General features: G+C 35.5%; 1 protein-coding gene across 9 annotated transcripts in view; it reads left to right on the top strand.

The window, feature by feature from the left end:
• PCCA (propionyl-CoA carboxylase subunit alpha) overlaps nt 1-27,710 on the top strand; it is a 391,229-nt gene that overhangs the window by 168,495 nt on the left and 195,024 nt on the right. For all 9 annotated transcript variants that reach the window (XM_026493544.4, XM_057307315.1, XM_057307311.1 and 6 more), the window contains 3 exons: nt 21,041-21,184; nt 22,556-22,630; nt 26,825-26,893. In XM_026493544.4, coding sequence (XP_026349329.1) covers nt 21,041-21,184; nt 22,556-22,630; nt 26,825-26,893 — 288 coding nt within the window. The remainder of the gene's footprint in view (nt 1-21,040; nt 21,185-22,555; nt 22,631-26,824; nt 26,894-27,710) is intronic.

The raw sequence follows: 27,710 nt of genomic DNA, 5'->3' as shown, positions 1-27,710 counted from the left end.
ATGCTTGTGCTAGGACATCTGTTGGGAATGATGGATGAGTATCAGGTTAATTTAATGGTCAGTGTCTAGCCCTTCTGCCTCATTACTGTTAATACTCCATATTGGAGATTCCACTCTGGTTTTTTTCGAATATCTCTTGATGGCTTTTCTTAGTTAGGGTTCATGTGCTGTTAAGAGAATTACTGTTACATGTGATAAACAGAAAGGGATTCAGTCTTACAAATCTTTGAAAGGGATGGAGGAAGGAAGAGTACCTAGAGTAACTTTCAGGAATGACACTCAGAACCATACCACTCAGCCTGGCTTTTGGACAGCTGCCCCATCTGCCACTGGGATGAGGTTGAGAAGTCGAGCAGCTACTCTGGAACTGTTGACTTAGGGGTATGCTGCCTCTCTTCCAACCAAGGTCTCTGGAGGACTAGTGGCTTTCCTTCCTTCTTCCCTTTTCCTTTTTTTTAAGTCGTAAACTAAAATACACATACAGAAAAGTACGTAAAACACAAATAGGTTGTTGAAAAAATTATTATAGCAAAAATCTATGTAAGCATCAAGTGGATCTAGAAGTCCCAAAATGCCAGCACTTCTTACCACCCCACCCCTCACCAGCTTCTCCACGTATTCCTCATCCACCCTCCTAGAGATGTTTACAGTTCTGACTAATTCTAAACATTTGCTTGCATTTCTGTATCATTTTTCCTTTTAATTATGCACACCTAAGCAATATATAATAAATTGTACCTGTTTTTTAAACTTTAAATCAGTGGGATCAGTATGCAATTTTCTATACCTTTCTTCTTTTTTCAATATTATGCTTATAACAGTTACACTGTGGGGCTGGTTTTCATTTATTATGGCAGAATTTATGGTATCTAGATGCATTTGAAACCAGTATTATAAATATTTGTAGAGTTTGTATAAGTATTAACCTTAGTTGTTGTAGCTCAAAACTTATGATACTTGTGTTTGAGATCACTTTTTTAGCCTATAATTTATTGGTGTGACTATCTTCAGGAGTGACAGAATTTTGCCTTTTAGAGATTGATTTGATTTTGATTAAAAATATGTTTTTATAACAAAGTATATCTAATTAGATAATTAGCTGGGAAATCATGTTTTTGATTGAAACAGAGACTTTCTTACAAACTAGTGTTCCCAACATGGTATAATATGATTCAGAAGGCAATTGAAAGTGACTACAAGACATTTTTATTTCATTCCAGACAAAAGAGCTACTAGATTGTTCAGTTAGGGTACTTATCAGAATTTACAGAATTAATAACCAGTGCTGTCTTTAGGACACTTTATTACTATGTTAGTGTGTGTGTGTGTGTGTGTGTGTGTATGTGTGTGTGTGTTTCTGGCTCATTTATCTCAACTCATAACTTCTTCTGGGTTTGTCCCATTGTAGCTTTTGGTAGAAGACCTCTGGAAGTTGGTATTTATATCAAATAATGCTATGCATTTGGTCAAAATCTTTAGGTACTTAGTTTTACATTTTATATCTTGGATGGCTTGTCAGCATAGACCATTACTATAGAACATAACTATACTCTCAAAAAGAAGTATAAATGAATTTAAAGAAAAAATTAATTTCATGAAGATATCATTTTATTATATCTGCTAGTACCTAGTTTCATGCTATTTAATATCAGACTTGGATTCATTTGTGTCTCCCATTTAATGTTTTAATATTTCTTTACTGTGCATTTACTTCCAGTGACCATAATCCTGTCAGTTACCACATAAATTAATTTTGGGGTTCTAGAAGCATCTGTGTGATGGAGGGATATTTGGTGGTAGAGGCTGTGACTGAATGGGAGCATGATTAAAGAACCTTGGATTTCATTGTATTCAGAAAGCCATTCTTAGATATTTCAAAGACTTCTTTCTGATATTTAAACAATTCAAATGTTCTTTTTTTTTTTTTTTTAAAGATTTTATTTATTTATTTAACAGAGATAGAGACAGTCAGCAAGAGAGGGAACACAAGCAGGGGGAGTGGGAGAGGAAGAAGCAGGCTCATAGCAGAGGAGCCTGATGTGGGGCTCGATCCCAGAACGCCGGGATCACGCCCTGAGCCGAAGGCAGCTGCTTACCGACTGCGCCACCCAGGCGCCCCTCAAATGTTCTTTTAATAGTAGAGTTTCTTTTTCAAATTTCTTTACTAACCTTAAATTATAATACTTAAGGCACATTTGCCAAATTCTTCATCTTCTAAGATATATGTTATCTCTAATTAGTGTTTCATTTTGAGCCTGGAGAGCTATAATTTTCTGTGTTCTTTTTTTGTTTTTTCCTTTCTTGAAATATCTTGATTGAACTGTCACTTTTTCCATCTTCAGAAGTTATGCACTTTTTTCTGGTAACAGAAATGTTAGTAGTAGCATCTTTACTTTGCTTGATTTTTTTTTTTTTAACAGCGAAATTTGAAATAAATACAGTTTCTCCTTAAAGAGATATAACACTGAGAATGTCACCAGGTGCATAGATACTTGGTTCAGTTGACTGGTTTTGTTTTCAGCATGGTTACAATTTATTTATCAGAATTATCTGTGCTGTCCTTGTATATGTTTGTTTGATTGTGTTCACAGTTGTTAGTTAGTGGTTTCTTAATGATAAAATTTGAGTGCTCCTGCCTTACAGGTCCCTTTTCATTGCGTCCTTCATCTTTCCTCAGAGTCCTTTTTCCTGCCAGTGCCATTCTTCATGTACTAGTTAGGAGAGACTCCTTTCTTTCTTGAGTATGTCATTCAGTTTGACCTCTGTGTGCCTTTATACGTTACTTCTTTTGCTCGAAATGGTCTCTTCATTTTCTGTAGTAGGAGCTCACATACATATCCACCCACAGATACATACCTGTATATCTATTGCCGTTTCCTTCTTTCTACTTATGAAAGGTGGGTAGGGAGTTGGAGAAATACTCTACCAAAAACCATAATTTTGTTAAAATGCTATTTTAATTAACTAAATTATATGTAATTTTGCTTGAATAATTTTAGTTTCTTATTGAATGATAAAACCAAGAATTGGCAATATTTGGAAAAAAAAAAAAGGAAAGAACAGAAAAAAATTCCAAATGGTTTAAAGTAGTATACAACAGAAAAGTGTAACTCTCTATACTGTGTTTTTTATCACAACCATTTGATTTTCCTCTGGAGGCAACCTTTGTTTTACTTAACAGTGTATCTTTGGTAGTGTTCCATATTTAACTGAAAACATTATCTTTTTCATTTTTATGATTTTTAATACTCAGTTGTAGATGTAATCCTGTAATTTCACCGGTTTCCTGTTGGTAGTTTTCCTAGTATTTTGCTATCACAAATATTGGCACTTATGAATGACCCTTTATATCATCATTGTGCACATGTGGAAGAAGAATTTCTGGGGAAATATGCATTTTAATAATTTAGTTAAATATTATCAGTGTCTTTGTTCCCTGGTCAAAAGGATCTTTGACTTTCGGTCTTTTTCTGAGAGTGAAAAATAGTATATCATTTTCCTTTTCCTTATTAGTGAAGTTTAATTTTTCTTCATAGATTAACATTTCATTTTCTTTGAATTGACTGTTAACTCCTTTGCCCTTTGGGTTTTCTTATTGGAGGTGTCCTTTATTATTATTTTTTAAGCAATTAGCCATTTGTGATATCATGAAGAAGCAATGCTCCATGAATATTTTTCACATTTCTACAGAGCGAGGGCTTTCTAACCAAAGACCTTTGGCACAGAGATTGAAGGATAGCAACTTTAAGATAGTGCTAGAGAGAAAGTTGTTTTTCCCCAGAGCCATTTGTTGACATTCTCCTTCTCTCCTCAGAAAGATAGGTGTAAATTCAAGAGCCAAGTTTGTGTGCCCTCCCCCCCCCCCGCCACCTCCCCCAGTAGAGGAAGGGCAGACAAGGCAGCAACTCTTTTTTTTTTTTTTTTAAAGATTTTATTTATTTATTTGACAGAGATAGAGACAGCCAGCGAGAGAGGGAACACAAGCAGGGGGAGTGGGAGAGGAAGAGCAGGCTCCCAGCAGAGGAGCCTGATGTGGGGCTCGATCCCATAACGCCAGGATCACGCCCTGAGCCGAAGGCAGACGCTTAACCGCTGTGCCACCCAGGCGCCCCAAGGCAGCAACTCTTATATAAGCTCTGAGTTTAATAGTTTTGAGCTTCCTCTCCTGTGCTACGTACCCCTCTGCATTCACAGGGAATCACATTGCTTTTATCACATTGCCCCATATGGGAATGAGGTGTGGGGAATAATGTTAAGACATTCTGTGAGTAAGTAATTTGTTTCTTCTCCCATCCACAAACTGTTTCCTGGTAAGATCATCAAATAAATGTAGGTTAAAAAAAAAAAAAAACCAAACCCAGATGTGATTTATTTTTTTTCACCTCTTGCCTTTTTGACTTTGTATATTTTTTTCTATTTAGAAATTTTTTGTTTTTATTTTTTATTTTTATTTATTTATTTTTTTAAAAGATTTTATTTATTTATTTGACAGAGATAGAGACAGCCAGCTAGAGAGGGAACACAAGCAGGGGGAGTGGGAGAGGAAGAAGCAGGCTCATAGCAGAGGAGCCCGATGTGGGGCTCAATCCCATAACGTCAGGATCACGCCCTGAGCCGAAGGCAGACGCCTAACCGCTGTGCCACCCAGGCGCCCCAGAAATTTTTTGTTTTTAAATCTTACAGTTGAATTTTAAATCTCTTATTTCTGGTGTTAGAACATAATTAGGCTTTTCCTACTCATTCATAAATTAAACATTTTTCTTTCATGTTTTCTTTTAGTACTTATTTCATTATTCCTGATGAAATTTTCATTCCATCTGGAATTTGATTTGATTTTTTATTTTTATTTTATTTTTTATTTTATTTTTTATTTTTTTTAAAGATTTTATTTATTTATTCGACAGAGATAGAGACAGCCAGCGAGAGAGAGAACACAAGCAGGGGGAGTGGGAGAGGAAGAAGCAGGCTCATAGCAGAGGAGCCTGATGTGGGGCTCGATCCCATAACGCCGGGATCACGGCCTGAGCCGAAGGCAGACGCTTAACCACTATGCCACCCAGGCGCTCCTGATTTGATTTTTTAAATTAAAAAATGGCTACCTGACTGTCACAGCCATTAGTGAATAATCATTCTTTTATGTGGTAATTATAAGTCACCTTAATTATATCCTGAATTCTCATATGTATGCAGATCTATTTATTTGACTGTTTTCTTTTTTTTAACCTGTTTAATCATGTGCTATTTCAGATGTTATGTCTCTGTATTATAACACAGTATCCAGAAGGACTGTTCCTTTCTCGTTACTCTTATTTTTCCATATGATGTTTTAGAATTAACTTATTTTCATTTATATTTAACCAAAGAAAAAGATTAAAATGATGAAATTGCTGAAGTATTTGATAAATGTTTCTAATTTTCCAGAGATATTAATTCCATAAAAGATGTTCTTAATAATAAGAAAAATGGTATTAAAACCATTTATATTTTTGTCAAATTTCCTCATACTCCAATTTGAGAGAATATATTGTTTCCCTTTTACAAAAATGAATGGAGGGGCTCCTGGGTGGCTCAGTTGTTAAGCGTCTGCCTTCGGCTCAGGGCATGATCCCGGTGTTCCGGGATCGAGCCCCACATCAGGCTCCTCCACTGGAGGCCTGCTTCTTCCTCTCCCACTCTCCCTGCTTGTGTTCCCTCTCTCGCTGGCTGTCTCTATCTCTGTCAAATGAATAAATAAAATCTTAAAAAAAAAAAAGTACAAAAATGAATGGAAATTGGCATATTTATATTTTATCCTGCTGTCTTTCCTCCTAACTCTTCATTTTTACTATTTTTATTATTAGTTTTATATTATTGTAACATGACTTTTCTTTAGGCATCGCTCTTCTAGTGTTTTCCCGTTTTGTATTTTAAACTGTTTTCATGGTCACCATTTGCATCTTACCATAGCTTTGTGATTAATCAGTTCTTCATTTTGATTCATCTTGTGGTTAGGTGGTTCTTCTGTTTCTTTTTAAAATCAAGAGCTATTTTTGAGAGGTATCCATGGGTACTGTATCTTCTGAGTTCTTAGATGGGTGATAAGATTATCTTTAAAACTGTTGAGTTTTCACCTGGGTATAAAATCATGGGGTTTGATACAGCTGAATTAGCATGTTCCTGGCTTTTTGATTCAATAGCAACCCTTGAGTAACTACCAAAACCCACCAAAAAGAAAGAAACAGAAAAAGGAGAAATGAGAAATCACTTGGAAGAGGGAAGGCTCTTTAAAGTGGTATGTGTGGGGAACTGTAGCTTTGGGCAGGGAACAGCCACTGCTGCTAGGGAGGGAAAGGGAGGAGGAAAGCTCTTGCTTGTCCTCTGCCTTTGTATAGGGACAATTATTGCCTCCCTCTCACAGGGCAGCCTAGTATTGATGGCTCTGACCAGTTTTAATTAATTTAGTTGATTCTTTTAATATTTTTATATCTTTTTAATCAATACATGTATATAGGTCTTTCTTGATTTTCCATTTTCTTCTGTCAGTGTCCCACCTTGCCACACCCACTGCACAGATGCACGCTTCCCATCTTCCTACTACCACTCTGTCATGATTTGGGTTAGCTCAGTATTTGGGATTTTATTATGATCACAGTGTGAACACTATTCACAGCAGTCCTGTTGTCACCTAAGATTACTTTCACTTTCCTGCACCATTTTTTCTCTACCACTAAAAATTATCTTTGCTTAGTTTTCAGTGTGCCTATCACAGATTTATCCACAAATATGTCCCATGTTTGAATATATTCAGGCACATTGAATTTTCTTTTTTTCTTTTTTTAAGATTTTATTTATTTATTTGATGGAGAGAGAGACCGCCAGTGAGAGAGGGAACACAAGCAGGGGGAGTGGGAGAGGAAGAAGCAGGCTGTCAGTGGAGGAGCCCGATGCGGGGCTCGATCCCAGAATGCTGGGATCATGCCCTAAGCCGAAGGCAGACGCTTAACGACTGAGCCACCCAGGCACCCCCACATTGAGTTTTCTGTCGATTTCATCTTTTTGTAGAAATATTTGGCTTCTTTTAACCTTCTGTAGTCTATACTGGCTGCCTTCTACATTTGTATTTCAGCTTTTTTAGCTGAGATTTCCCTGCTGTGTCCTGAAGATTCCTTATACTTCTCTTTTTTGGATCCCTTTTCTCCTAGATTTTTGTCATAAACACTGCGGTTTATTCCTTTTCCTGGAATATGTCTTTAAGTAACTTCCTGAGAACGAGTGCCCAGGAGCTAAATTATATGAGAATTTACATGAGTACAGATGACTCTGTATTAACTTATTGGGGAAAGAACCCAACAGTTTTTCTTGTGGTATAATTTGCAAATTGTAACATTCATCCATTTTATTAATCTATTTATCTATTTATTTAGCTAGCTTTGGTTGAATCTTTTTCCTTCCTTCCTTCCTTTTTTTTTTTTTTTTTTAAGATTTATTAGAGAGCGAGAGCAAGCGAGCAGGAGGAGAGGCAGAGGGAGAGGGGGACAGAGAATCTCAAGCAGACTCTTTGCTGAGCAAGGGCCTGACTTGGGGGTAGGGGTGGGGCTTGATCCCAGGACCTTGAGATCATGACCTGAGCTGAAACCAGGAGTCAGACACTCAACCGAGTCACCCAGACACTGCACATTCATCCATTTTAAGTATACAAATGCAATAGACTGGATGTTTGTGTCCCTCCCAAACTCATATGTTTAAACATAACTTCCAAGGTGATGGTATTTGGAGGTGGGGCTTTGGGGAGGTGATTAGGTTATGAGGATGGAGCCCTCACGAGTGGAATTTGTGACCTCGTAAAAAATACCCCAGAGAGAAACCTTATCCCATCTGTTACATGATGAGTGAGTGAGAAGACTGCCATCTATGAACTAGGAAGTGACTCCCACAAGACATTGAATTGGCTGGGACCTGGATCTTGGACTTCCAGCCTGAGTACTGCAAGAAATAAATTTCTGTTTTTTATAAGCCACCCAGTCTTTATTATTCTGTTCTAGCGGCCCAAATGGAAGAATATAATAAGTCAATGAATTTTAGTAAATATACAGAGTTGTGCTAACAGCAGAGTTACAGAATAGAATAATTTCATCACCCCATGAAGATACCTGTGCACATTAATAGTCCTTTCCTTTTTAGATCTCCACTCCCAGGCAACTGTTAATTTACTTTGTTTTTATAGTTTTTATATTGGCCTTTTCTGGGCGTTCTGTATATATGAAATCAAACAATGTGTAGTCGTTTGTGTCTGAGTTCTTAGCTTAATGTTTTTGTGGTTTATTTATGCTGTATGTACAGTAGTCCATTCTTTTTTTGTTGCTGAATAGAATTCCATTGTGTGGATATCGTATATTTTCTTTACCTGCTTACAAGTTGGTGGGTATCTGAATTGTTTCTACTTTTTGCCTGTTAGGAATAATGCTGCTGTAAAGATTTACATATAAGTCTTTGGACAAATTTTTTCATTTCTCTGGGGTAGATCCTTGGAGTGGGATTGTTGGTTGTGTGGTAAATTATGGAAGTGTCAAACTGTTTTCCCAGTTGATGCATTGTTTTATGTTTCCGTGAATAAGGTATAAGAGTTCCAGTTTCTCCACATTTCTGTAGTCTTTTTTTATTGCCTTTTTATGATAGCCATTCTAGTGGATAGGAAGTGCTATCTCATTGTGGTTTTAGTTTGCATTTCTCTAATGCTTAGTGATATCAGATCTCTCTTTACGTGCTTGCTGGTCAGTCATGTATCTCCTTTGGTTGCAGTGTCTAATCCAATCCTTTGCCTAATTTTGAATTGGTTTATCATCTTATTGAGCTTTAAGAATTCTTTATACATTCTTGATACAGATATGGGATGTGTAGATATTTTCTCCCAACCTGTGGCTTGGCTGCTTTCTTAATGGTATCCTTTGAAACACAAAAGTTTTTATTGATAAAGCCCAATTTACTATTTTTTCCTGTTTATGGATTGTGCTTTTGGTGTCATATCTCAGAAATCTTTGTCTAACCTAAGGTCACAAAGACCTTCTCCTAATTTTTCTTCTAGAATTTTGAGTATAGAATTCTGGATTGGAAATAACTTTCTGTTAGCATTTTGAAGGCCATTTTTTTTTTTTGCGTTCTTTTAGTTTTAACTTTTGATAATGAGATGTATTCTGATTCATGATCATTTGTTTAAAGTTTTTTTTCCATCTAGAAATTTGTAAGATCGTATCTTTGTCTCTAGTTGTGGCCAAAACTGCTAGTGGTCTACCAATTACTAATAAGGAAAAATAACTTATATCTTTTAGTTTGTTAACATTATAACCTCTTTTAATACTTTTGCTTTACATTCCTGGAATAAATTTTAATTAGAAATAATGATTTTCCTTTGTTATTTTACTGGATCTGTGTGCTAATATGATTTCCAGTTTTTACTTTTTAAAATACTGTCTCTACTAGACTTAAGTAATTAAGTTATATGTATTTTTTGAAACTATGGGAATATTGTATAGGTAATAATAGGTATTATCCGTTCCTTAAATATTAAAAATCAGATGTGAATCCATTTGTACTGGTATCTTTCTCAGTTGTAGGTCTTTAAACATTGTTCTCATCCCTTCTGTGGTAGACTTTCAGTATTTTTTGAGGTAATACAAATCAAGGTTTCGAAGGTTATTGATTGCTTTATTCATATTCCTCTAGATTTCTTTCTTTTTTAGTTGGATCTATTTGATTTAAAGATACATGAAGTTTTTCATCATAATTTTAAGAAATAGGTTTTATTTTTTAGAGCAATTTTAGGTTTATAGAAAAATGAGCAGTAAGTACAAAGCGTTTCCATATACCCCTTTATCCATCCACTCTCAATTCCCCCAATTAGTAACCTGTTGTTTTAGTATGGTATACTCATCACAATTGATGAAATTGTAAATGTCGATGTAATTGTTGATACATTGTTTCAAATGTTGATACAAAATGTTGATACATTGTTATTAGCTAAAGTCCATAGTTTACATTAGGGTTCACTCTTGGTGTTGTACATCCTGTGGGTTTTGACAAATGTATAATGACCTGTATCCACCATTAGGTATCCTGCAGAGTATTTTCACTGCTCTAAAAATTCTTGCATTCAAGACCTCTTTGCATTTCTTTCCTTGGCTCTTTCCCTCTTTCTTATTTCTTTCCTTTTGTCCCCTTTCCTTTCTTCCTTCTTTTTCTTCTTCCCTCCGTGTGTCAGTTTGTTTTTTTGACACATGGTAATCTTCAAACATACAACAGTACTAAGAGTAGCAAGAGTGGTATGGGAAAGTCCCATGAATCTGTAACCTAGCTTCGTGTTTACGTTGCCGATATTGTTTTATGTATAGCTTCTTTTCCTTGCTTTTGCCACTTTTAGCTGGAATATTTTAACAAAAATTTCAGACATTACGTAATTTTGTCTATTACTACTTCAGTTGTACATCTGCATTCATTATACAGGTTTTCCTTGCATTTTAAATAATGTTTACTTTGCATATTTATAAAATAATTTGATAGGATAGGTTTATGACTGTTCTACATGAATTGTATGCCTTTTATCATTACATAGTATCTTTGCCTTGTTCAAAGGTTTTGATTTTAAATTCCTTCTTGACTCCTATCATGTTGCATCACCTTTTTGCTTTATTTGCGTGTTTTGTTTCAAAGTCTTCTTTATCATTTGTTTTGTGTTTTGTAAAGTTTAACTAAAAAAACCCAATCTGACACTCTTTCTTTTAGTATGAAAATTTAGTCCTTCTAATTTTAAATACCTGATTTTATTTCATCTTTATTTGTATTTCAGTGTTCCTTTTTTTCAGTTTTCCCCTTTTTAATTTGTTGCTTGAATTAAATTGCTAATTGTTCTTATTGTTTCCTATTGGTAGATTGGAAATTCTCTTGTCCTTTAACATTTTATTTATGTTCATCTTCCTTTTTAGACTGGCATTTTATCCATTAATACCTGTAAAGAGGATATAACTGATTGCCTCGCCTTTGCAACACTGAAGATTCTCTGAGATAATCTCATACCTCTCGGCTGTATTTGCTTTTCCCTTGTAGTTGATCTCCTCTGTTTCCAGACTTGCTTTTAGCCTTTGAGTTCACAGGTTTCTCATTTCTGTATCTTCTCTGTCTTTCCCTTCTTTGAGATTTCTGCCTTAGTTCATTGGTTTCATTAGGGCATTTTTTCATGAAGTTTTCTCAGCTGGAATTTATGGATGCTGTGCTCGGAAATGCCACATCCCCAAATATATTTCTTTAGCCTGAAGGGGAATGGTATTTTGAGTCTAGGGTTCTTGGGCTTCTGTTCTTCTCTTTCAGTAGTTGATACTGTCTGCTGTTTTCTGGTTTCTAGCATTAAGTCGGAGGTCATTCTGATTTGTCTTCCGTTATTTGTAATGTATTCTTGCTGTCTGAAAGGTGGCCCAGTTTCCTCTGGATCATTGGAACTCGGGGATTTTTTTTGTCTCCACCAGGACATGCCTAGGTGTGTGTTTATGGCCATTAATTCTGCCTTTTACTTTGGGTGTTCTTTGAACTGTCCAGATTGAAGTGTTTCTTCATTTCAGAGAAAGTTTCTTCTGTTAACTGTTTCCTTTTCTCATCTATTCATTTTCTCCTTGGGGAACTCCTTTTATTGTGGGTTAGGTGTACTGGACAAGCCCTCTGAAGCTTGTGTCTTCTCGCTCATGATTACTCTCATTTTGTATTTGTGTTCTGTTTTTTGATATTAATTCTTTATGTTGCTCTTCCAAGCTACTAATTTGAGTTCTAATGGCAATCATCTTCTCCTTAATCACCTAAACTGCATAATTGGGAAATTGTGTTATTTTATTCCAGAGAGTCTCCTTCTGTAAGGGATACGTGTGCATGTATGACTACTCTTGAAGTTTCTAAGTGCTTTTTTGATGCTCTCCCCCTCTCCTCTATTCCTCAGCTGCTCTTTTTCTCTTGGTGTCTGTAATCATTATTCTGAATGCTTGCCCTGTCTCTGGTGGGTAAGCCACCTGCCGTGGTTTTATTGTGGTTGATTTTGGGTTCAGTACTGAGTGCTGTTTGGTGTAATATTCAAAGGAGCAGCAGTGCTTCGAGTGGTTGAAGATACAACGGTATCTACTCCTGAGGTCAGGAAGAGCATATATCTCCTAGCATTGTCTTTGTCTCAAGGGCAGAATCTAGCTAATATTTATTGACTACTTGGACTCCTTAGCAAAGTGACCAGTGACTCTTTTGGAGCCTTTAGTGACTTTGTTTTCAGGCTGCATGGATCTCTGCAGGCCAAGCTGTCTCCCTGACCTCCTCTTTCACATCTTTCCTTGGAGATCTCTGAAGCTGGTCTCTGGGTTTCCCCCAACCCATTAGACAAGAGCCCAGAGCCCAGTACTTGCTATTGGCTCTCACTTTCCTCCAGCTGTCCCTGTTTACAATATCCTGTGCTATTCACTGACTCTGGGGGGAGAGAGACCGTGGGTTTTGGAGCGGAGAGGTGGTGAACCATACTGGTTTTGCCTCTTTCCAAAGCACAAATATTTAACCAGTGTTATCTGGATCTCATTAATTAGCTTTGGGGGAGTCTGTGGACCCTCTGAAATTGGATATATGCTTTTCTAGAGAGAAATTTAGTGAGATTCTAGACCCTAAAATGGTTCAGAACAAATAGAGCAGACTAATGGGGAACTCCTTTAGTCATTGTTTTTTGTTAATTGCAACCATACACTATTTTGACTTAGTGCAAGTAAATCCTAGCTCTACTCCTTCCTAGTTGTATGACTATACGGAAGTTCCTTAACTTTGCTATGCCTCACTTCCTCATCTATAAAGTGACAGTAACTGTAGCAAGAGCTTTATTAACTGAGTTAATTCGCCTGGTTTAGACTAAGCACTCATTTTTCTTCCTGTGAGACTCTCACCAGTAATATTCCACATGCTATGTTTGTTAAATATTGGTTTACATGTTTACTGTAACTTTCCATTGTCATTATTAGTAAACCTTGCCAGTAGTCAGTTTTTTTCAGATGGCAAACCGAGCTACAAATTAATGTTTCTTTTATTATTCTTCTGTCAGTTAACTGCAAAATTATTATTATAAATGAACAAACATACTTGCAACAAACCACTTTGAAAGATATCTTTTAATCATAAGGGTCTTTGTGTAAGAGTCTAAGAGAAGAATGGAGGTGGAAATCTTCTAAAAATGAAATTGATGGGTAAAGTGTTAAATTCATGAGCTATTTCTGCTTAAGCCCTTGTGCTAAGATTAATGTTAGGACCCTGAATATACCTTTCCAAATTAGTGTGTGTGTGTGTGTGTGTGTGTGTGTGTGTGTGTGTATAATTGCTAATTTCCAAATGTAGGTTATGATTAGATTTTAGTTCTTTGGAAAAACAGCCTTTATGTAGTCTACAAAGATTATAAAAGTTGGAACACTCTTAAGTAGAAAGGAATAACATCTTAAAGTAGTTAACATTCCAAGCGTGGTCAACTGGCTATTCCATATCCTTAAAAACAGAGGGCTGAATTTCCCACTTCTGTTAGACCTTAGTTGCTTATATATGATTGTCACAGTGAAGAAGGAATCTACTTTTGCGATGGGATGGAAGAAAAAAAAATGCAGTGGAATTGTTGAAATGCTATGGAGACCAGACACCCCCACCTCCCATCAGATAATCCTGCAGCATGTGGGATCTTTATATTCCAGAAGGATTTTAGAAACTCGAAATTGATTCTTAACCTTTGATATTTCACCTGTTTAAAAATTAAGAATCATCGAACTTTACATCAAAAACCAGGGATGTACTATATGGTGAAACATAATATAATAAAAAATATTAAAAAAATTAAAAAATAAAGTAAAAAAAAATAAGTCATTCACCCACCCCAAATAAAAATAAAAATAAAAATTAAGAATTATTGCAACCCATATTCTGGTTTCTTAGAGTTTACTGTAGCTGAAAAATGCCATGTTCTCTTTTCTAAATCTCTCTTTGGATTTTAAAAATATTGAGGACTATCCATACATACTAAAAGAGTTTGGTCTTTTTTGGAGTTGGAGCATTGATTGAAAGAATAATTGGTGGAATTAGGAGAAATTATGGAGAAATGGATTTGTGACTAATCCACAAAACTTCATTCTTGCCAGAAGGGACATTTTAGATTTGGGCAGGAGTTGACCTTTTTTGATTATTTTTAAAGTCATGGAGTTCAAGATTCTCAAACTGGCTTAAGTAAGCTAGAACTGGGATGTTCTGGAATAGTTGAAGCCAGTATTCTAGGAAACTGAGAATACAAAGCAGGATATATTTTACTTTCCCTTAATATTTATTGAGTCTTATTAGAAAGTTGAAGGAAAGAAGTTTTTATTACACAGATGTGGGTAGGTAAACTTGTCAGATACTTTCAGTTCGGTTTTTGTTTTATTAAAGCATGTTGTAAACTATTTTGGGTCTTTGGGTTATGTATTATTACCTAGATTTTAATTTTTCAAATTTGTTCCTATATTAGTTTCCTAGAGCTGCCATAACCACATTCCACAGACAGGGTGGCTTAACCAACAGAAATTGATTTTCTCACAGTTCTGGAGACTAGGAGTCTAAAATGAAGATGTTTACAGGGTTGGTTTCTTCTGGAGGTCCCTCTCTTTGGCCTGCAGATGGCTGTCATCTCCCTGTGTCTTCACATGGTCTGTCTTCTGTGCTGTGTGTTGTCTGTGTCCTAATCTCTTCTTTTAAGGACATTAGTCATGTTGGATTAGGGCCCATCCTAATGACCTAATTTTAACTTAATTGCCTCTTTAAAGACCCTGTCTCCAAATACAGCCATATTCTGCGGTACTAGGGGTTAGGGCTTAAACATAGGAATTGTGGGAGGGGGACACAGTTCAGCCCATAACGATTTCCTCATCCTTACTTCGTCTGATTATTTGTGTTGGGGTCAACAGGGAAGTTTCTATAATAGAATCTGTTCAGTTTTCACTGCCATACTTGAACATAGCCATTATTTTCAAGGTGAGTTTACAGGAATGGTATGTTGGGGCCTATTTCCCAACGTGCTTTTTATCTTTGAGTCCAGTGGATCAAAATCTAATAACTTTAGGTCTTTATTTTGAAATGTATTCTCAGGAGGTAGAGCTTCAGAATTTTAATAGATATATGTTAGATTCTGTTCTGGACAAAGCAGTTCTCTGAACTGAAAGAGCAGAACCAAAAATAATGGCATCAGTTATCCTTTCAGGGTGGAATAACAACAAACTGAATAGAGACCTGTTATGCCAAATACCATTATGAAACTCAATTTTATATAACAGGACAATTTCCTCATAATTCAACAGGTAATCACACCTAAGCGGCTCTGTTGAGTCGGGCAAGTTCTGCTTACCATAGGTAGCTTTCACAAACCAAACCTTGTAATATTTGTTAGTTTAGACTTGATGTATTTAATAAAGATGTTACCTCAAATTATATTAGTTTAAGATAACATTATTTGAATATTAGATATTCTTAATATTCGCTCACCATATACCTCTTGCTTGTATCTCATATGCATTCCCATAAAGTGACAGTTGGAATATTGAGGAACAATTGGAGGGATTTTGTAAATTTCGATGCCATTTGGATGTTAGTTACAGCATGTTTGTTGGGTCTTCTAGCTGTGGGGACAGCTGCTGCTTTGACTAGGCAGTTGGGCCACCATTCACCAGCTGACAGAGCCAAATAGTCTTCCATTTAAGGAACCTAAATCCTTCTCATCATCCTCCTTCTCTGTTAATGGCCAAGTTTACATATACTTGTTCCATCTGACTTTTCTCCACACTTTTGTGACTTTTTTCTCTTTGGAACTTCCCTCAGTGTTAATTTTCATTGGAAGCTGATCTAAGTCTATAATTAGTACTTGCCTGAATCTTGCTCCCTGAAGGAAACTTGCTTGTCACCTAGTCACCCGTTCTTAAAATCTTACTAATTAGTAAGTGAACAAACACAAAATATTTAAAAGTTTAAGTCAGACAAAACTTATTCAACAAATTATCTCCTTTGATTATTTTTATTTAACACAGTGGATTTTGAAGAGAAAATGATCAAATCGGATTATTTTTAATTGAAGAGAAAATGATCAAATCAGATATCTTTATTTTTGTAACATTTTATTATATATAAAAACAAACTCTAGTGATGTTGCTTTACTTTCTATTAACTTTTATGTGACATTATTTCAGATGTAGTGAAAAATTGCAAAATGTTACAAAGACGTTCTGAACATCCTTCCCTAACATTTACATTTGCTTTATCTGTTTTACCTGTATCTATGTATCTATGTCTGTCTGTTTTAGCTGAAACATTTCAGAGTAAATTGCAGGCCTGGTGTCCCTTTACTCCTAAATCTGTTTGTATTTCCTAAAACAAGAACATTCTTTTACATTACCACAGTACCGTTATCAAAATCAGGATATTAACATTTACATATTACCTATCATCCAGTCTAGAGGTCCTATTCAGATTTCACCAGTTGTTCCATTAATGTCTTTTATCGTAAAAGAAACACATTTCCTGCTTTGGGATCCTATATTATATTTACTTGTCATACCTCTTTCTTTCCATCCTCAGTCTTTTATTTATTTTTTTGGTCAGCTATGGTCTTTACATTTTTTCATGAGCACAGGCCCTTTGTAGAACATCTTTCATTTTGCATTTGTCTGTTTTCTCATGATTATAAAGATGCTGTGCATATTGGCAAGTATACTACAGAGAATGTATTGTGCTTCTCTGAGCACCACATCTGAGAAACGTGATGTCTGTTTATCCCATTACTGCTGCGGTTGGCTTGGTTAAGGTGGTGTCTCTCGCATTTCTTTACTGTAGAGTTACTACTTTTCCCTGTGTTGTCAATAAGGTATCTTTTAGGGAGATAACTTTGAGACTGGAAATATCTCATTATACTTTTACCCACCAGTTTCAGATACTTCCTAGTTTGTATCAAGTGAGGAGTAAGGCTAAAGATTACAGTGCAATGGCAGACACAATGCGACAAAGATATGTTTTTCTAAGTTCATCACTATTGAAGTTTGATACATTAAGAACTCAGTGGTGAAGCAAAACCAATTTTACCTCACTGTTGCATTTGATAAGCTCAGTTATTTATTTTTGGGGGCAAATACATTTAAAGCAACAAATACATTTGAAAACAGTGGCAAGCGGTCTAAACACAAACACTGACAGTAGTGACAGCTTGATGGTGATCAAGAAGACAAAACTAAATTAAAATAGCAAATGGATTAATAAAAAGTTGGATGTCTGTGACTAATATAGGCATATAGAACTATATATACTCACTGTAGCATAATTGTGTGTGATTATGTCCCATAATATGACATTTCCTGATTGTAGTTCTTTGCGCCTGTTTGAACAAAACATTAATGGAAAGATAGAGGCATTGCCAGTACAGACTGATTTATCAGCTACTAATAGACCCTGCAGCTTGCACAGTCTCACTGATCCCAATCAAAAATTTGTCTTTGAGAATTCAGAAATTCTGACTTGTTTTGGGCCTCTCTCTATTTTTTTCTTTCCTTTCCTTTTCCTTTTCCCTTTCCTTTCCTTTTCTTTGCTGTGGGGTGGTTTTTTTTTGTTTGTTTGTTTTTGGCATGTGTGTGTGGCTGAGGGTGGCGGTTAGGTCTTTTGTTGACTAAATCATAAGATTTGTTTATTAGAATGTCAACATATTGATCGTTAAATGCAGAATCATACTATTTAGTGTATCCCTTATTCATATGCTTCTTGGAACTAGCACCTGTTTCTCTTGGGTAAAAAAATATATGTATGAAGCCAGGTTCTCAAAAATTTGTTTGGTGAGGATAGTCACAATAAGGGAATTCAGTTTTGTATTTTGAATGTTTAAGGCATTGTTTCTAAAAGTGTGTTCCATGGAATTGTCAACCCATAGGGATATTCTGCAAAAGGAGGTGTGTGGTTAAATAAGCACCGTATGATACTCTCCTCTTGAGAACCCAAAGTGTAGTGACAGATTAAGGAGTCGGAGGAGTCTTTCTTAAAAGCACATGTTTAATGTAGGTGAAGTCAGTGTTTCCCAAATAGAAGGGACACAGAAACCTTGTTTTTTTTTTCCTTCCACAAAACAGCCCTCGGAATATATGTTTATTGGCATTAGACTTGTGTAGATTTTTCCTCTAGGTGGGACAAGACGAACTCATCAGGCTACCAGACACTGATCTTTGACTCTCTTTCTTTGTATAACCTTTCATTCTGGGTGGCTACCTTCACTTTCCATTGATCCTCCCTCCCTCCCTTCCTCTCTCCTTTCCTTCCTTCCTTTCTTTTTTTTTTTCTCTCCTTTTAAAGGTATTTTTTAAAATTTATTTTTAAGATTTTATTTACTTATTTGAGAAAGAGAGAATGAGATGGGGGAGGGTCAGAGGAAGAAGCAGACTCACCACTGAGCAGGGAGCCTGATGTGGGGCTCCATCCGGGACTCCGGGATCACGACCTGAGCTGAAGGCAGATGCTTAACCAACTGAGCCACCCAGGCACCCGATATTTTTAAAACTTCTAATGAATTATATTTTGGCCTGGGAGCTGTTTTGTCTATTTGTATATCTCTGTTTTGATCTCTTAAGTATTGAGTTTGACTTGCAGAGTGGACCTGTTTCCAAGTTCTCGGAAATGGGGCTATACATGGTTATTTAAACATCACTATGCCTACAAGATTCCTGGTAATAATAATTCACACATCCAGTTGGATAATTTCAGAATTCTATTAAAATGTGTTTAGAAAGATTTCTTTAACAATATTTGAACCTAAGTGGACATACATTTTAAATTCTGCAAGTAATCACTTTGCCTTTAGCAGCTAGTTATTATTCTAATTATCTACTTAATTATTTTATTTTGAAATGCTTGCAGTCCACTAATTTAGATTGTAAAATGTGCTGTTTCTGTTCCGTAATTCTAAGTTGCAGTAAAGTGGGTCCATTTTTGGATTCCATTCAGTATGGATCTAATGTACTTTTTTCTTACACAGTTACAGAGAAGTCTTCTAAGGTAAAACAGAGCCTTATAATGAATTTATGTCTTTAAACTTTCATAATACTGTGGTTTATGGAAGACAATGCTCATAATTATGTAGCTGTTTATGTTTACTACATTTTTAAAAAGTTGTTTATTATTATTATTATTATTTAATAATGTCTACACTCAGTGTGGGGCTTGAACTCATGACCTTGAGATCAAAGGTTGCATGTTCCACTGACTGAGCCAGCTGGCATCCCAATTTACTCTACGTTTTCATGTACATTTTTCCATGAAGAGAATAGGAAGGTCGTACTGTTTCTAGAGTGACCTGAATTCCAACCCTGTCTGTATCATTTACTGTAGATGTGGCTCTGGATTTGCTGCTCATTTATTCATTCAGTATTTATCTATTTGCCTAGTATATAGTGTGTACTTTCCTGGGCACTAGACCTAGAAGGAGTTAATCATAGAATAGAATTAAATCATTCACTTAACTTTCAAAATTGTTTTTTCACCTAATGAGGTGTGTGACTAGTATTGATTTAAAGCCCTTGGCACACAGTAGGCTCACTTTGAATAGAACGGTAAGATGGTTTCTCACACGATATTTGTTTCTAGCAATAAGAGATAGGCTTTACACTTGTTCCTTTCTTGTTATATTTGTCATATAGAATCTTGTTTCTCAAAAAAGCCATAGCTTGCTTTCAAAAATTTATTTTTTGAACTATCTAATAAGATCTTTATTTAGTGTCACATTTATTTTACAAAGGGTAGATGCTTATTTTAGTGATGATTTGTCATTAAAATTATGTCAAAATGTCTTAAAATGTTGAAACTGTAAACAAACTCATAACACACACAGAGCTAATTATGGATGCCATCTGTTTATTTTTACAAAGCTTTTTTTTTTAAGACCATGGCATTGTCTGCTTATGATAAGCTTCAAGATTATTATAATGACTAAGTCCTATCCTTCAATTAGTGTAGTTGAAGATGGGAAGACAATTCTTTTGTTAATTGACCTTTTCCCGTGTCAGAGTGTATGAAATTAGACATGTCATGATAAACTATTATGAAGTGCGTTTAGAACATGCTTAATTTTTATGAGAGAAGAAATTGGTATTAAAGCAGCAGATGCGGCCGAACTTTTATTTAAATTTCTAAAACTTATTCAGGGATTTCAATGAAAGACAGATCATCTGCTCTTTATCAGTGCCATAAGGGCCTTTGTTTTAGCTTTGTTAAGTTTAGGAACTTGTAAGCAATCAAAGAAATTCATAATGGTGTGTATCCCTGTTAGTATCCCTATATGTTGGTGCATGTTTTTGTACATGTGTATCCCATGTGTGAGTGTGGAAGGCTAGGGATCCCCATGACAGCATCATCCAAAGTAGTTATCAGCAATTTGCTGAGAGAGCAGAGTGATTTCACTGGCTCAGTTTTGCTATTGTGCATGCTAAGCACTCCCCATGTAAGTCTGAAGGGAAAACAACCTGCAGGATCCATCTGCTCCTTTCTGCTACACTGCATTGATGTAAGAGTACGCTAATCTGGTTGCTTGTCAGGACAGGTTAGTGAAAGCATGAGACTGGGTGAGACTAGGCTAGCCTAGTGCTTTGGAAAATCATAAGCTGCCTCTGTGGATGCCATGCTAAGTATAGCGGGATAGGTTGATTATCAGCCATATGGAGGATTGCAGCTGAATATGTAATTTTCAGATAGGAAGTAGTTTCAAAATTGAAAGTGCTAAACATTGCTGGATGACATCTAATTAAAAATGGAGACAAGTAATACAGATAGTTTACAAATACTTCTAAGGTATTTTTTAAAAATCATGAATGAGTTTATGTTTAATTTTATTCTCTTAGTTTTTTTTAGCTAAAAGTGATTGAATGTTAAATATAATTGACCTCATTTTACCCAGAAGTTGTTGAACTTGTTCTTGCTTATTTCTGTTTATTTACTTTTTCCCACACCTATTGATGGGCACATATTGGCCTTGCAGGTTGAGCATCCCGTCACAGAATGCATTACCGGCCTGGACCTAGTCCAAGAAATGATCCGTGTTGCCAAGGGTTACCCTCTCAGGCACAAACAAGCTGATATTCCCATCAATGGCTGGGCAGTTGAATGTCGGGTTTATGCTGAGGTAAAATGAATGATGTTGAGAGGAAGGATGGTGGTTGTGTCCCAAAGTCATGGGACCAGGTAAAGCTAAACAAAAGGTAAAGTTAGGATTTCATAACTGGTGTGGAGTTATGTGCTTATGTAATACAGAATCCGACCGGAACAAAGGGCAGAGAGTTTTGACATAATTCAAAATAGTTTTAAAAGATTGAGTTTAATTAAGCTCCATGTATTTTTTCTGGCTGGGAAAAATAGCTACCAGTCAGTTTAAAGGGCAACAAAGCATTCGTTAAATAGTCTTGCTTTTGTTAAATATTCAATATGCTTGAACGGACCATGGTTTTTGTTTTGTTTGCTTGTTTTCAGATCACATTGAAATAAACAGAAGCATTTATTTCTGTGTTTTTGTTTGTCTTGTGCTTTTTGTTTTTTAGAGCCCACCCTGGGTACACATGAGTTAATTCAATATTTACTTAAGTTTTTTGCAAGTTTATTTTCTAATAATTTAATCCCTTACGCTTACATGAAAGTAGCAATTAAAACTTAAGTTGCAAAGCTTTCATTCATAATTTTTAATTGCGGATTTTACTCCTAAACTGTCAGTCCAGTACTTTTATACTATTTTGTAACTATATTTATCAGATAATAAAGCAGTCAATCTCTGAAAATCTTCTTTCAAATGATTAAAATTATTCAAGGAAACATTTATACTATGTTTTACTTTTAGAATTCGAAGTTTGTCAAAACAAAAAGTAAATTAATAGTATCCGTGTCTAAGAATACTGGAAGCTGTTTTGAAATGTTTTTTAAGGATCTTGAGAATATACTTGGCCTGGTTATTCTTGCTTTTTATTATATTTTAAGTGGTATTGTTATGAAGCTGAACTTATTTAATACTTATTTTGGTGATCTAAGATGTTTACAAATGGAGCACATATCTAGTAGCACATGCAAAGTTTCTTTTAGGTCTCTATTTGAAAAACCACAATTCTCCAATTTTGCCATATGTGAACTGTTTTTGAGAGTAAGAAAAACAAGTATCTTAGGTGCACTATAGTTATTGTTCTGAACTTGAGGATGTTTTGATGTAGCGCCTAGGTTATTTTATTTTTGCCCAAAGCATTTTAAGAAGATTTATAAATGTTGGAATTTTACCAATTTCAATAAAGTATGACTAAGGTCAGGCTAAATTCTGCTTACAGTTCTGTTTGATTTTTAAATACTTGTCTAAGTAGTCTAGAGAGTGTATAAGACAATATTCAGCAATCTGTGATTTGGTAAATACTGTATGTTGAAAATAGATCCATAAATGCTTCTTCTTTGTATAAATATTTAACCTTACTTTGCTGATTTATATTTCAAAGACTGTGCTTCCTTTCCTTTGAACTTTCAGGACCCCTACAAGTCTTTTGGTTTACCGTCCATTGGGAGATTGTCTCAGTACCAAGAACCAATACATCTACCTGGTGTAAGTCATTAAGCTGTAATACCAAGTGAGGGGTTAAATCCTTGATTTATGTCATACTTCTATGTTAAAGCATGTCAACACTAAAGGGTGTAAATTGAAGGACAAGTGAAATTCCTGGGGAATGACAGTTTTTTGTTGTTTTTAAAAAAATATTTTGTACTTTGTGATAACGTAGGAAAGTCAGAATTCATTTCACAGGGGAAGTCCAGTGACATCTGACTAGTAAATAAACGATAGTTTACAATGTTCCCAAATCTTTTGAAAATTGTAGTGAAAGAGCACAGAATCCTAAGAATGGGAAATGACTTTAATCTTTTCACTAAATCTTATCCAGCTTCCCTGTATAGTCAGATGTCAAAAATTCAGGCACAAAATCAGCCTTTTAATGGAAACGGATTAAGGAAAACAAAGTGTGCCTCATTCTGTTAAGTGTCACAGACTTTTAAGAAGTACGTATTTCCACCAATTAAAGAAAAGTGATCACTGTCCACTTAATTCATAATTCTTCTATATGTAGTAGCTGTTCTTCAAATAGTTTTTGCTGCATAAAAAGAACAAGGACATACCCTTTTTCTTAATCAAGGTAATAAGTGCATATATTTTTATGACATTATGTTAACTAGCGGATGACAAGGCTGTACCATCTGTGAATATGATTATTCAGTTTGATTACTGGCATGAAGATGGTGAAAGATTACAGGAAGGATTCTAAATTCATAGATGTTATTGGATATATGATTTATTTCACTTTTTAAATTGTTTTTGCCCATATGCGTTCTGAAGAGACTTGACCCTTTCTAGGCTGGAAGACTCCATGCTGTGTTCAAAGCCTGAAGGCAGAAAAAAAATTGTAAAGATTTAACAGGCATTATGTGACATTAAATAGCAGATGAGAAAACAAGTATCATAGGGACATATCTAAACATTTTTTTAATCAAACAAAAAAGTATTAAATAAGAATTCATAATGATTACTCTAGTTGTTAGAAGTTTTCACCATGTTGTAATAGCTAACAGGATGTCAAACATTTTGCCCTCGCAAGTTTTTGCAATTTGCAATTTTCAAACGTGAGACCTGTTGAAAGTACAAGTGATAATGGACAAACTATACCCCCTACAGTCTTTGTCCCACCAAATCTTTCTTCAATTAATGCTGCAGCAGGAGTTTTATGTAATAACATTTGCAGTTGTGAGCCATCCATAGAAAGAAAAAACAATTAAAATGCCTTAAATGTTCTGCTTACTGCTGTTATTTGCTTGTGTGAATGTTGCATGTCAGCTAAATGGACCAAGGAATAGATAAAGTGATTGGGTGCGGGAGAGTGCACACCAAGCTTTGTCTATCATTATTGCTGGGAGCAATCAAATTGATGTCAGCAGGACAGTAGATGCGTTGACAGCTGTAATTATGTATCTCCATGGTGATCACTTTTGGCCTGTCATGGAGGCCCACAAGTCCCCTCCCTTGGAAGCATTTAATCAGATTGGGCTGTCACTTGTCAGGTAGACATGGCGGGCTGGGAGTTGGACTGAGGGGGAGAGGTGAATCGAGCATGAAGGGTGGGAGACGGCTGATAGTTTCACACGGTCCACCGTTGATACAGAAGAAAGACATTTAAATTATGCCAGAGGTTTCTGAGCAATGGCTTGAGACCCTCATACACAGGTGCCTGGGTGGTGGTGCTGATAGTGTTGGTCTTTCCTCCTTGCTGCTTTAACTAGATCAGTCAGTTTTAACTCGGGAAACTCTTTTTGGCTGTTACCTTTTTTGGTCACAAGAATACATACTTCAGGATTAATTTACAGACTGTACTTTTCACATGTTTCTTCAAGCCTAAAATTTACTTATGTGGCATTGATGAAGATTTTTAAAAAATCTTTGATCACCATATTTTATAAATTTATTGTTTTCAGACTGCAGTTTTGTTCTGCTCAGAAATTTAGTTACATTTCCATTTGACTTTATTGTTAAAGCTTTTTGTGCCAAAAAGCTTGTGCGTGTGTGTAGCCTTTGTTTCCATAGAGGAATGGCGACTTAGTTTGACTTCTAATTCATTGTTAAAATTTTAAAAAGCTGATGATTATTTGAAAAAGGCTATATAAGCAGGAAATTATAAGTCAGAGTCTTCATGCTTTGTTACACTTTTAAATTGGAAATGTTGCTTTGCTAATGAAATGTGTTCAATTAGAGATGTGTGTTGATTATGTATAATACCTCTTGATTTTACCCTATGTATTTTAAAATTAAAATGACATACCTTCTGTGATCATAATTTCAGTAGATGACATGTTTATATCCAAGAGCCCTAGGTAACTTAACTTTTAGGATGGTGTTGTTCAAGGTATCTAAAATTTTAAATTATGAACTATAGAAGAAAGTAATAAATAATCTTTATTGTCTATGTTATTTGACCAGTGGGTTGAACAGCAGAGCTCCACACTAGCCTTGTAGCAATTTATGTAGCAAATAGGGTTTATTTAAAGTTCAATATTTTAGAATTTGTACCAGTCTCAATTTGAAACACAGCTTTAGCAAGCATGCTTTGGTTTTAAATTATAATAAATGGCGGTAAAATGAGCTCTTTAACTTTTTGCTACTAAAATTAAGATAATGCAAGTTCAGAAGGCTCTTTCCTGGTATGTAATTTGGTTGCCAGCTGCTGTGGGGGCTATATAAATGTGGGGAGAGGGTAGATTATGATTATATTGCTTTCACAGCTGTCCTATTAATTCTTTTCTGGTTTTTATAAACATTGTGAATTTCACAGAGCTGAAGTATGTTTCCAGAAAATAGCCAAGATATGTTCTAAGTGTGCTGAGTGACTTTCATTTAAAATTAAGATTTTCATATATGAATGTGAATGTAAATACAAATACCCATACTTTCATGTTTGCAAATACAGAAATAAAAGCACTCTGGGTATGTTACAGTGTTATCTTCTAAAGCCTTACAAAGAGAATAATAGTAGTGTGATTTTTTTTTTTTAAGAGAACAAAACTATGCTTTATCTTTTGATGTCACCGTATAATAAAGCCATCATCATACCCTCATGTGGATATCCTAGACAAGAGGTTCTACATGTGGTCCCTTGATAATTGCCTAAATTAAAATATTAAAGGCCTAACAGCCGCTGTGTTGACCTTTTTCTGCCTTGCTGCAGACAGATGAGCTGCTGTTTATTAGGAAGGCTTCTTCCCACAGGTGAAGAGCTACGTGAGCTTCCGCTCTTCTCTTCCCACCCCTTTACAATGTTGGGCATCAAAGTCCAGCTGTTCCTAGCAGCTTCGATTAAATTCCTCTATCTTCAAGACCCCTAGGACATGCTTGACAGTCTTAAGTATTTTGATTAGCTTTTAAATACTTCAGATTCCAAAACTTAGGCACAATAATTTAATAAATATTTCGTCCTCAGCAACTGCTCATTTTAAAAGTTTTACATGGCTAACCTCTGTGCCTTACCGCTGGTATCAAACTGGGAGATGAAAACAAGAATCAGCGATGTACTAACTAACTTGTTGGCTGGTTAACAGCAATCAGGCTCTTCAAAAGAATATTTTGAACTCGTGCTATTTTTTTTTCCCCATGAAAATCGCAAAATCAGAACTCTAATTGGGGCTGTGTCCTTACAAAGCAAAGCTATGAGAAAAGCTGTATAAACATTAAAGTCTCAGGGGACTAACAGTAACAGAGAAAAAACGTTGTACAGTTGAGAGGGTAAGGCAAAAAAGGAAAGTGTTACAGACATGAAAGCCACAGGACCAGCGTTCCTGTAGGACTGATGAGCAGAACTCCCGAGTCCTGCTGCATGGCTTGACTGGGGTCCTCCCTGGAGCTCTCAGAAGGGTACAGTAGGGAGTGTGCCTAGAAAGGACATCATTCATGCCATGCTTCAGTTGGAAGACACCATCAAATAGCTACAAATGCAACCCAGGATAGTGATGTATTATTATTATTATTGTTATTTTTTGAAGTTTCTTAGTTCCTTTGTTTAGTGGAAGAACAAAAATACGTTATACTGTATACTAACAGATTAAGATAATTTGGTCCCTATATAGTTTAGATTGTTTTTCTGTTTTCCAGAAGCTGAAATGTTACTTGAGATTAAATTATCCATCTGCCCCTTGGAAATTAAAATTGTTGTGAGAAAAATATCCACACAATATGAAGTTACTTTCATTTTTTTCTTTCTCCCAGGTCCGGGTTGACAGCGGCATCCAACCAGGAAGTGATATTAGCATTTATTATGATCCGATGATTTCAAAAGTTAGTTCGATTTCTTAATGACTTTGTTGATTTTTCTTCTGAAGAGACAGTGAAAGTTATTCAATTAAAAAAATCTGAAATTGAGCTTTTCTCTGAATCATGTGCTATAATTAAATAAATAATTATGCACTGATGGAAAAGTGAAAGCAGAGCAGATTTTCCTTCTCTTGAGAAATTTCAATACTATGTTACTCTGTAACACTCCCCCAGTCAAGTCAGTCAGTGGCTCCTCCCCAGTCAAATCCAATAGTGATCCCCTTTCCCAACAATAACAAAGTTATCTAACCAGTGGCTCCAATGCAGCCCATACAGTGAGGATGAATTAAGTTGTTATTTGGTCATTCCTGAAAATTGCCTGGGATAGAAGTGTGAATCAAAGACCATATCAAGGAGTTGGGGTGATAAGTCATGTTTTTCAGAGTACTTTTTACCTTTTCTTTTCAATTTTTATGAGTCAGTAATTATTTGTGGGGATTGTACATAATTAAATTTTATGAGTGTAAGATATCTTTTTGCCCACCTGTCTTTTTGAAATTTGACTTTCCAAAATAACAACGCTGCTTAAATTCTTACATCTTTTAAAATCTTTAGGATTGTAAGAGCTCATAAAATATAGAATTCTGACTGCAGAGTTTACTAAAAACCTTTTCTCAAGATTATGTACTTGCAGCAAGCAAACCACTTTTTATCTTTTTTCACTTAAGTTTTTACAGTAACATTAAAGTGAACTTTAGGTATTTTGTTTAAGAGTAGCGCTATTTAATTTAAAAATAAAAAACAAAAATAGATTGATTTTTTTAATAGATGTAGTTCCATT

The sequence above is a fragment of the Ursus arctos genome, unplaced genomic scaffold, assembly GCF_023065955.2.
Source record: "Ursus arctos isolate Adak ecotype North America unplaced genomic scaffold, UrsArc2.0 scaffold_10, whole genome shotgun sequence".
Classification (NCBI taxonomy): domain Eukaryota; kingdom Metazoa; phylum Chordata; class Mammalia; order Carnivora; family Ursidae; genus Ursus; species Ursus arctos.
The sequence above is the reverse complement of the archived record's forward strand: the minus strand, read 5'-3'. Positions and strand labels throughout refer to the sequence as shown.